At 41.8% G+C, this 12120-nt stretch overlaps 1 protein-coding gene across 5 annotated transcripts in view; it reads right to left on the bottom strand.

The window, feature by feature from the left end:
• The window catches only part of PDZRN3 (PDZ domain containing ring finger 3), a 240571-nt gene that overhangs the window by 175404 nt on the left and 53047 nt on the right, over positions 1-12120 (bottom strand). The window contains exons 1-2 of one of the 5 annotated variants that reach the window (XM_017955291.3): positions 9192-11616; positions 8946-9030 (exon numbers count right to left, since the gene is read on the bottom strand). The exons of 2 other annotated variants lie outside the window; for them this stretch is intronic. In XM_017955291.3, coding sequence (XP_017810780.1) covers positions 8946-8957 — 12 coding nt within the window. In that variant the 5' untranslated portion in view covers positions 8958-9030; positions 9192-11616. Of the gene's footprint in view, positions 1-1526; positions 3107-8945; positions 9031-9191; positions 11617-12120 lie in introns of those variants that run through there. 2 more of the 5 variants (XM_017955292.3, XM_017955293.3) reach the window with 2 other exon arrangements.

Here is a 12120-nt window from a genome sequence, read left to right as displayed (position 1 = left end):
TATTTACATTCCCAGAGAACACGTGAGCACACAGTTCATTTACAAATCACATACACTATTTTCTATCAGGGGCGGGAGCAGCTCTGCCATGCCCACTGTCACTGACATGATGTAATTAGCATGGGTTATGTTAAAACTTAGGTTTCTGCAGGGGACATCTCCCAGAGTCTGCACCAGACAGTGCCTGCTCTCAAGAGAACCAACAATCTGTAGGTATGAACATGACTTTAATCCAATAAGACCTGAAACCTTTTTCCTCAAAATCTTTTTCCTGGAAACCCTCAAAAGAAGAAAAACATTTTGGAAGAGCTCCTTTTATGTGCCAAAAGCTATGCTGGACAATTTTCACAAATCTGCCAAGTTACAAGCATCTTATGACTTACCATTACTACTGTCCCCATTTGACCGATGAAGAAACAGGCCAGGAAAGAGAGGGTGAGTGGAATAAGGGACAGAATTCAACCTCGAGGCTGAGTGCTCCCATCCCCCAACAACACAAGGGTATGTTTGGGAGCAAAAGCTCTGGAGCGCAATATACAGATGGAGAAACAAGACCTTCCATAAGAAAATTTGCACCACTGTTTATGTGGTGGAAGAACGGGGAAATCATTTAAATATGCCTGCTCAATGGCGTGCCAGACACATTTTGCTCCATTGAGAAATATTCAACCTACTCATCATTCAAAGGGGTTAAAATGTTTAAATGCACCTTTGCATACTCAACTGTGTCTGCCCCTTCTCCCGTATTCTTGGGAAATGTTCGGCAGATGGATCCCTTTGCATCAGCATCAGATTAATTTTGTGGAGATGGAGATTTTAGAACACAGATATTTCTGTATTTAGCACAGCCATGGCTGAGCGTTACTCGTGATCCAGAAAACAGCATTATTAGGAGTAAAAGGTTTCCTAATGCAGAAAGCCCCCTAGGCTCCAGGTGACTGACAATGAGTCACAGCTCATGCGCATGAAATGAGTTTGGCACATTTGTACACTAAAGTCTATTCACTAGGTCTAGATAGTGTTGGTCAGAGAAGCAGGGAAGACGAGGGAAGGGGAGAGAAGAACAAGCAACTATGTAAACAGCTCATCCGGGGAAACCATGTAAAAATTAAGTGAATTTGCCTATTAGCAGAACATAACCACATAAAGAGATCAGGGCAATAAACTTTACACACAAGACTTTCTCACCTTCAGCTAGGATTCTTTACTTCTCATTGGTCTACTGGATGGTTGAATATACAGTTTGTGATTTAAAATCCTAGAGCTGCAAGCAGTATAACTGTTTTGTTTTTACCTTTGCCAAACTGCTCTGGTGAAGCTGCTTTTAAGAAGAGGTGGCAAACATTCAGAAAGCTGTCAACCTTTCAACCATTAGGGTTCACCCCCTCTCAGACAAACTCCCGTACTTTAACCGTCATTACTGTTGTGACCAGGGCAAGCTGCATTTTTGTCCAGTGGCTACAATGAAATGAGCATTCCAGCTGATTCCACAGCATGTCAAGAAGGGAAAAGGTTAATGTACTCACCGGGGAAAGCTGGGGTGCCTCAGAGGTCTAGAGCTTCCAGGGATGTTGTTTCTATTCAGTAAGAGAGACATCTCAGGTGTATCCTAAACATTCGGATGCGTAAGCACAGAAGCTTTATTACTCAGCAACTGCCTTTGCTTGTCCGTTCACTTGCAAGGCTATTATCTAAGAAAGGCTGAACTGAACTACTGTTGAAGAATGATGCACTCACATGGAGAGGACAGGAAAGGAAGCTGTGGTCTTCACGTGCATCTTCGCATGCGGATCCTCACATGCAGATGCTTGTGCACTTCTCTACCCCATTTTCAGAAGCACATGTTTGGGCCAGAACTCCTGAACTCCCACGTCTCAATTCCCAGACAAGCAAACTTAAAAAAAATCCTCTTTCCTCGAATTTTACTGTGATTTGAAACACATAATCAGAACTTGGTACAATTAACATCACAGAGAAACCCCGCCCCCACTTTTTTTTTTTTTTTTTTGTGCTGGAAAAGCTATTTGTTTTTCATTAGGAATTCATGTAAGCTTCCTGAATTTCAAGAAGATACAACTGCTCCTTAAATTTCAGTGCCAACACTCACTAGGAAATTTATAAATTCTGGTCAAAAGCCATCTTTTGATCTGATTTGATTTTCAGTTTCTAAAACAGAATAGAAAAGCCTAAATCCCCATTACACTCACATGTACGGAGATGTATGAACTGACATCTCAGTATTCTCTCCCTACCTCTCTCTACTGCACACAGTGGGAGCTAACTGACCCTTGATATATTAATGTCCAACAGATAAAAAAGAGGCACGAGAATACCATGAACATCACCAGGGTCAGTGTTTTGTACATAGGACATCCAGTACAAGACAGGCATGAGATGCCTCTCTTAGGACACTGACCTGAGAAACCCCTGGCATTAGGAAGTGTTTCATTAGATTGGAATTAGATGTGGTTTCCAGAGTCCCTTTAAAAGAATAAAACAAAAAAGTCTCCATTCCCTGTAAACTACCTACAAAGTATATCATTACTCAGACCTCACTTTGCTTTTGGTGAAGTTGTATCACAAAACCATTCTCCCGTCCACAACTCTATATTTACCAAGGTCAGCCCCGTTAAATGCACGCCATCTACATTTTCTGGACTTCATGTAGTGCAACTGCTTCTGAAGCTTACATAATTTGGGGTACAATGGATTCATATGGGGCCCACCCATCCCACCATCAAAGCCTGAATAGATAGCACAGCTGTCTATTCACTGAAATTTAAGGCTTTTGTACTTCATTTGGTTTTCTTCCTCTTTTTAATTTGGGGAAAGGGCAAGAGAATTCTTTACCAGAAATGATTCCAAGATACACTTCTCAATTACTTCTCACATTAAGAATGAGGTATATCTCCTTTAAGTGATACTGTCAACATAAAACATTTCTAAGTCAGTGTAACCCTTTTTTTCTATAAATGGAAAATACATTTTCAGACTTTCTGGTGGTACTTATTTAACCATGGGCTGCAACTTGCCAAATTATATTTTCTTTTTTTTTTTTTTTTTTAATTGAGATTCCAGCTCTGTCACCCAGGCTGGAGTGCTGTGGTACGATCTCTGCTCACTGCAAGCTCCGCCTGCCAGGTTCATGCCATTCTCTTGCCTCAGCCTCCAGAGTAGCTGGGAATACAGGCACCCGCCACCATGCCTGGCTACTTTTTTTTTTTTTTTTTTTTTGTATTTTTTAGTAGAGTCGGGGTTTCTCTGTGTTCGCCAAGATGGTCTCAATCTCCCAACCTTGTGATCCGCCTGCCTCGGCCTCCCAAAGTGCTGGGACTACAGGTGTGAGCCACTGAGCCTGGCCGCCAAATTATATTTTCTATTAAAAAAAGATGAGCTGGATAAATCAAAAGCAGTGTTTAGGAGAAAGCTAAGCAGACCTGTAGAAGGAACATACCTCTTATAATCACCTTTACACAGACTAAAACCTTGTATTTTTAAAAAAGTTGCCTGTTTCCTGCACGACTGTGTTGATAATTTGGAATCAGAACTCTACTTTCTATGGCTACTATTTTATACAATTTCATTTATAAATCAAGATATATTTGCCTGCTGTGGGCTTTTGCAAATTTCCTATGGCAAACAGATTTTTTAAATGCCTGAATTTTCTACCAACTTATGGCAGAGTTAAGTAGTCATGACAGACACTATACGGCCATAAATGCCAAAAATTTTACTATTGAGTCCTTAATAGAAAAGGTTTCTGACTCCTGCTCTACATGCTTATTAAACTCTTACAACATTCTATGAGGTATAATTATTATTCCAATTTTGCACAAGAGGCAACTGAGGCCCAGAGGGGGAAAACAATCTGATAGAAGATACACAGCGAGAAGATGCAGAGGTAGGACTTGAGGCAGGCTGGCTCCAGAGCCTAGGCTCATAACCACGAGGTAACCTCTCTGTTACCGGGTGTTAGTGTAATTATAATCATGAACATGCAACCACCTTGAACACACACGTTCTCCCCTGAGCTTCTGGGCTGCTGTGAGCATGGTTGCTGGTTTAGAGGCTGTGCCTATTCTGCCCTCTTCCTGGCTCCTCTAGTTCTCTCTGCCCGAGTCATGCCTTCCGTAGCCAAGCCTGTATAATTCTACACCAAATATTCCAAATATGGGGACTGAAAGCCTCAGCTGAATGATTTAGAACAGTCACTTAACGTCTCGAAAATTCTGTCTTCTCATGTGAAAAATGTGTGTGATAATCCTGGGAGCCATGTACCTAGTTTGCAGAGCTGTTCAGACCTTAGCCGTTCTCTGCCCTCCCTACCCTTGTGTCCGAGTCCCACCTTTTATTGAAACCAGCACCTGGGTCTGTTTTCGCTGACAGCCATGTGGCCTCAATTTGAGGTGTGTGACATGGGAGGGCCAGGATCTCAACCTCTGCCCCATCTACATTCCATCAGCCCCTCCAGCACCTGTAGCCAACCTCTCCTTTCAAAGCTCAACCCCCTTCCTTGAGGTTTCTTCTCCACCCTGCACTTTCTCTTGTGGATTGATGAGGCAGGTCCAATTTTCACCTGATCTACATAATCCCCTAGGAGCACTGGATGGTCCAATCCCTCTGAGGGCTTTTCACTCTTCCAGGTCATTCCTGGTGCCACTCAGGAACGTTCCTTCTCAGCTTCATAAACACTATCCTTTCCCTCCCCAATAATTAGTGGTAAGCCTCATAATTTAGAACTCAGGGTCTGAAATTAGGCAAATATGAGCTAGAATGCTAACTCTGCTACTTCCAGCTGTGTGACATCGGGCAAGTCTAACCTCTAAATTCACTTTCTTCATCTGTCAAATGGGGCAATAATATAACTATTGTGTTACAGCCAATAGCTGTAAGCATGTTGCCCAGCATATAGTAAGTGCTCAATAAATGTCAGGTAGCTGCTCTCTTATGATTTTCATGATCATCCTCATCTTCATTACCACCATCACTACCAATTTCTACATCTGCATTATCAAAGCTACCCAAGTACAGAGTGTTAAGGTAACTGTATACACAATATCAGACAGTATAGCACCATACAATACTGTATATACCACCTGTTCTCCAGGGCTTTAGGAAAATACTATATCCACCAATTTCTTTTTCTTTTTCTTTTTTTTTTTGAGATGGAGTCTCACTGTGTTGCCCAGGCTGGAGTGCAGTGGTGCAACCTCCGCCTACTGGGTCCAAGCAATTCTCTTGCCTCAGCCTCCCGAGTAGCTGGGATTACAGGTGCCCTCCACCACATCCAGTTAAATTTTTGTATTTTTGGTAGAGACAGGGTTTCACTACGTTGGTCAGGCTGGTATTGAACTCCTGACCTTGTGATCCGCCCACCTCAGCCTCCCAAAGTGCTGGGATTATAGGCGTGCGCCACCATGCCCGGCCTATATCCACCAAAAATTAATGGAAGTGAACAAGTCACTTAATCTCTCTAGGCCTACATCTCCTCATCTGAAAGGAGAGAACACTGGATGAACTAACAGTTCGTGTTTCTGAATGTTGTCTCTAAGGATCAGGCTGATAAATCTGTGGTCTTATTTCACCTTCCACTGGGAAGTTGGGACAAATCCTACCGCTTTCCAAGCTGACTCTTTGTTGAAAACTATGCTTCCAATAAAAAAAATTCCCTATTCTCATAAAAGCCAGGTTTGTCTTCATTCTTCAAACCAATTCCTGAGGCTTATCCTGTGAGATAAGGATTTTTATGTCAAAGAAATGAGTCACATCTGAGAAAAGTGAAATAAACTGGATACCTTCCCTTACCTCCAGCAAAGTCAAACAGCTGAAAGTCTGAATATCCAGAGCATTCAGGTAATTAGGAAAAAAAGCAAGGGAGTAAAAACCTGAAATTTCCAGATGTGACATGATCATTGTTTGACAATTTTAAATTAAATTTTAAATTTTTGTTGTAAGAGACAGAAAGGGATATCTTCATTCAGCAACTCTGCAATTAGACTTACTTGAACCAATTTCTTTTCCTGGTTTACACAAAATGACACTTCCTCTAGTACAAGGATTGCAGAAAACCTCAACAGTAAATAGGCAGGCTCACAAGTCTCTAGATTAAAATGCAGTTATAACATTTTCTCAAAATATTCACATGAACTGCGAGCACAAGATTCAACCCGTAAAATACTGAAGGAAAGTCTTTATCCATAAAATTCTCTTAGAAAATTTAGACAGAAAATCTGAATTTACATAAGGAACTCTGCAACCAAAGAACCACCCTTTTGTCCTGATTTTGAAAATGCTGATTATTTGAGAGCAAAAAATATGTATCCGTAAAGGGGGGTTTCAGTAGGATGAATCTGGTATGGCAATGACCACTTATTGCCTACTCATCTCTTTGCTGCCTTTCCTTTGATGGTGTGACCCATATTTTATTTGCCCTCAGAGAAAGCGCATAAATCCCAATTGGTCCAAGCCATTCACGGTAATTTATGGCCCACTGTAGGATTACTGGCGTGATTCATTCTGTCCAGCAAACCACTGACAAGGGGCAGTCTGTTCTAGAGCTTCTTGGAAAGCTTCTTCACACCTACAAAGACAAGAAAATGGTGTCTTGCTGGTGTCTCTGGAGACTGTCATGCCGAGATGCAATGCCTGAATCTGTGGCAGCCATATTTTGACCATGAGGAGACTACTCTGACATGCTAAGGATGACCACAAACAACTTGGATCCTTGACAAGACCACCCAGCTCCTCAACTCACTAACCTGGGAATCACCTGTCCTTGTACCTAAGAAAACATGTTTAAGCTATTTGGATTTGAAATCTCTATTACTTGTAGCCCCAGATATCTAAAGTAATAGAGTTGACCCAGTGGAAAAAGTACGAGAAAAACCTAGTTATTATTAGACATGCCTTCCAAAAGTCATCCAGAACAGAATTGTTCTGCTTCACCCATATGACACAATGTAAAAGCAACACGTTTTAAGAATCTGGTAGTTTGATCAACATGGACATCTATCCTTCCTGGAGCTTTTCATAACTTTCCTGGATACTTCCACACTGAACAGACAATGCCTTAATTATTTCCATATGTTGGACTCTACAATCTGTAAAATGGGGATTTAGGAACAAGACTTTCAAACTATATATGCATATGAGAAGGATTTTTAAAAAATAGTAACAACAAAATCTGTTTTATAAAAAACGTCAGGAACATTATTAGAAATAAAAGTTCAAAATCATGACCTGAGTTCCCAAAGTTTAAAAATTCCTCAAGGGTTTAAAGCAAAACTGATGATTAACAGATTTTATCAATTCTACTCAAGCAGAACAAGAACAAGCATTGGAATTCCTTCTAATTCAAAGCCCACTGAATTTAAAAAAACTCCCCCAAAAGCAAGTCTTATTTATCTGCCAGACATGATTCAGAGAACTCTACACATATTGAAGTATAAACCTGGTTCATTTGTAAAAATGTCCTTTCATAATAATTCTCAAACCTCAAACAGCCTTCCTCTAGTCCATTTTCTGCTGTTGGAACATAGACACTCAAAGATCAGCTTAGTCTTTTAAACTTAGCTTCTATCTCCCTTCCAAACACGTTAACAAAGGGTGTCTGCTGTGTCAGGCATCACCCTAGGGCACCAGAAATACAACGATGGGGTCCTTGCCTTCATGGAGTTTATATGTTTTTGTTCTTATGCTGGAAACAGACTCATCAATAAAATTAAATAATAATTACCAGTTGAAAACCCAAGAAATAAAACTAGTGGCTAATGCAATAATGAAATAAATAAGGAGTTGAAGGGAAACCAGAGGTGGGAAAAACAGTTTAACTTCCAATAGAGAAATCAGACATGGCTTCCTTTGATAGGTAACAGACAAGCTACAAAGATAGGGGATTAGGGATAAGAAGGAGCCAGTCAAGGGAGGAGCCATGTGAAGCCAGGAGTCAAAAATAAATGGCTTCTTGGACCAAAGCCACAAAGCCACCTCAGGGATCTCATCTGTAAAATGGTGCAGATCATCACTAACCTGCCCATCTCCCCAGAGCTAGATATGATAATGAACAGGAAAGTCTTTTTTTAAATCAAGGTTAAAAGCCCTACAGTTATGTGCTTTTATTATAAATCTTCCCCTAAAAAAAACAGGCGGCTTGAGTTGCTACAAAAATAGACACTCATTGCTGTCATATGTTTCATACTGCATCTCTCAAGCAGTAAAATTAAAACTAGTTTTGACTTGAGAAGTTTTATAGCCTTTGAGATACCTGGAGATCCAAAGGGCTGTCTCTAAACCACAGCTGAGAGTCGCTCTCCTACAGAACTGTGGTAAATGCATGTCATTACTATAATGATCAACACAAATACACACCAAAACTACCTTCCAAATATCACCCACGTGAGACAGACCGATGTCAGCAGGGGATTCCCGGGCAACTCTTTTGATATGGTAGCACATGGCAGCAGAGGCAGCTTGGGACTTGTTGGCCAACAACCAAACTCTGTTTGTGGTATACTCTTTTTATAGCCCTACCTTCTAATACATGATATTTGCTACACGATTATCTAAAAATTAAATAATCAGCCATAGCACTAGGAGGAAAGTAAAAATCCTGGGATTAAAACAGGTGATATGCATATCCCAGGGCAACACAGTAGCCCAGGTTTATGCTGTAACTGTTTCTCTTTGATTAGCAGAAGCCAGACCTACAGTCTTTAAGACAGATTCGCACTGTAGCAGGGGGAGGATAACTGAAATGATAGAGCCTTGCCGAAATTCTTGTTCTGCCCGTTCTCTCCCAGGACGCAGGTATCATTATTCCCATTTCCAGATGAAAAAACTGAGGTCTTATGAAGTAAAATAACTGGCCCAAGGTACGTGCTGCAGCTAAAGTTTGAACCCAGCTCACCTATTCTAAATCATACACCCCTTTTATCACATTGCCTCACCTGGTTAATCATGTTTGATTCTTCTTTACTCTTTGATTCATCAGGAGTAATCAGATTTCTGAAGGTCCTTCATGAATACTTCAGTCTGCAAAGATGAACAAGAGGAGCCCGAAGAACATCGTATGAAATGAACACTGAGATTCTGAGATTCTCTCAAAACAGCCTCAGGTGAACCAGGAGAATAAGCAGCTTAATAATCTTTAGTGAGGAGGCTGGGAGGGAGGGGGCCACACGTGTGCCGCATACCTGTACAAGAGTACATATTTCCTGTCTCTTCCATGTCACGTTCTCTTAAGCCCCGAGGCTTCTACACTGGCAATTTGCACTGCACGGAATGCCTTTCTCCTCTTCTCTGCAATGAGATCAGCTGCTCCTCAGTGAAGCTTTCTCAGAAGCCTCCCACCCCCACACCCGCACACACACTGACAGACACACAGGACAGACAGCCCTGTGCCGAATCTCAGCCCTGTGGCAGGGTGTTCCCAGGAGCACTCCTCATTAGTCTGGGGTCTTCTCCAGGCAGGACCTGAGGTTACCTTTCTCTTCCTCCCCAGCGCTTAGCACAGTGCCTCGGTTCAAACATGCACTTACTGAGCCTGCCCATGGCCAAAGGGCCAGGCGCTGGGTTGGACTAGGGCCAGCAGTGGTGAAGAGAAGGAACTCTCGAGGGGTTGAGAACAGGGGCTCTGAGTGACCTGACATCTACCTGCTGTGCCATCGTGACCATCTCTTAAACCCTGTGCCTCGGTTTCATCAGCTGTAAATGGAAATGACAGTCCTGCTTGCCCCCTCATGGGGCTGTTTTTCAGGATAAAAGGCAGGAGGCAGAGAGGAGTTGGGTGACACTAACTCCTGAGAGGGGGTGAGAAAATGATGTCATTTCAGCCTTTAGCCTTCTATTCCTTTCTGTTCTCTTACCCTGCTTCATTTTTCTTCCAAGCACTTATACTACCCCGCCGCTGACACATTATATATTTGGTCTCGCTTACTGCCTGGCTCTGCCCTACTAGGATTAAGCAGCACGAAGACAGGACTCTTGTTTTCTTCTCTGCTGTGTATTGGCACCAAGGACAACAATGGGCATGTAGAAGGTCTCAAGTATTTCTCAAATGCATGCATGAATGAATGAATGAGAAAACAAATAAATGAATGATGAAACAAACGAATACTGACTGACCAACTTATGAGGCATACATCTGGAAGAGACAACGGATGTTAACAAAATGCGAGACTATGAATTGCTATTTTATGGCAATAATTACAGGCATATTTCACTTGTTTTTGTACTGGCCAAAAAGTAAAGGCTGCATATGAATACAATTCTTGAATTTTGGTGTTATGCTGTATGGCATAGGAGTCCTCACATCTGCACCCGACATATCCCCAGATATGTAATTAATGCGGCATTAACCCACACGCTCACTTACTGATGGGATTATGCATTCATAGAGTCCTCTAAAAGAGAAGGAATCCTCTCTAAGACAATCTATTGCTCCAATGGACCGGCTGCTTAGATTCAGGTTTCCTCAAAAGCTAGCCCTTGATTTTGACTGATCCAGGAGGAGAGCCTTCCCATCTGCAAGGAAGCATCAGTGGTGGCCCATATGAGCCCCCATCCATGTGGCAATGTATCAAGTTTCCACCAGCACAGAGAACAGAGGAGGAGGAGGAGGAGGAGGAGGATGAAGGTGCCCAGAAGGTGCCCAGACTCTATAATCCCTCCCTGGACTCATGGCTTCCAAGAGGTTCCTAAAAAGTCTCTTAAGGTATTAGTTTTGTTCTTGCCCTTAACATCCTATAAACACATCTGCTTTTGTTTGCTCTCATCTACCTGGCCATGGGCAGAAGAAAACTTGTGCACAAGGTAAAGAGAAGAGAAGGATCGTGATTTTTATCACCATCATAGCTACCGTGAAAGCCCTACATTAAAAAGCATGATTATATGCTGCCCAGTGTATGGACTAAGTTTTTCAAGATTCAGTTTTACAAAAATATATCTTAACGATGCCTCCAAATGAGATTAAAACATTTCAGTCAACAACATACACACAATCTCAGTCCTACCACACTTTCTCTACTATGTTTTCCGTAAACTACATGCCCTGGAGTGCTTTTATTTTTCCTGTTTTTAAAAGGTGTTTGTATCCCTTTTTTTTCAATATCCAGTGGTGAGAAAAGTGATTTATCACCTGCCACACTACTGCTACTCAGTATTCCCACCATAAATCGTGCCTTTGTGACAAAACCCTTATCTTAAAAAACAGATAGCATCAACCATTACCGCTTTTTATGTCAATGTCCTTTTATTTCAGAATGACTCTGTTTTCATTACAGATCCTTAAACATATTAGCAGAAGACACATTCGCAGCAAATGCTTTCAGTGAGGGGCAGTCCAGCTGTAGTCACATTCTCACTTCTAACAGGGGTAAAATCCTTAAGTAAACACGTTCCACAGGGGCTGTGCTAAAGTACATTTTTCAAAGACCAATGCCATTTGGTTGAAGTCAGCTCCAGAGGGCCACATACCTTTTCAATCAAAGCCGCAGCTGCTGGGGTGAGACTCCTGCCCCCAGAGAAGAGCCTGGAGACCTCTACCTTTATCTCCCCTGAGCAGGCGGCCCTCACCTCATCAACAGACTGCTACAAAAGTTGATCTCTAAGACGGCTGCTCAGAACCGGAAGACCAGAAGCGGCAGTGCGACAGAAGCTGGTGTGGTCACAAATGTGTCCTGAGCACTGTTTTGAAAAAAACAGGAACATACTTTCCACTCACTCCAATTCTTGGGCTGCAATAGGGCAGGGTAAAGAATGGAACATGGCACTGGGTTTAGAAAAAATTTCCTAGGCAATTTCGTACTTAACTTGAGCAAGGGACAGTATGATACTTTTTAGAAATCTAACTAGGTTTGTGTCAACAAAATGTTGACTCAATGCAAAAAAGGTCTTAAAAATCATTTCATTTGGTATCTTTCTTTTAAAGAAAAGCAAGCTGGAGTGAATAGGTAGAATTCAGGTGTCCAAAGTCATTCTTGTTTCAAATTCCACGGTAAAAAATTGATAAAAATAAACCATTAAATCTGCTTGCCCAGGCTGTGAATTTGCTAAGTTTTGATCCATTTAATGTGTGGTCACACGGATTGATTTTCTTCCTTTATCTCTCATCCCTCTTTCAGA

This window comes from Papio anubis, chromosome 2 (assembly GCF_008728515.1).
Source record: "Papio anubis isolate 15944 chromosome 2, Panubis1.0, whole genome shotgun sequence".
Lineage (NCBI taxonomy): Eukaryota > Metazoa > Chordata > Mammalia > Primates > Cercopithecidae > Papio > Papio anubis.
This window is presented reverse-complemented; position numbering and strand designations above follow the sequence as displayed.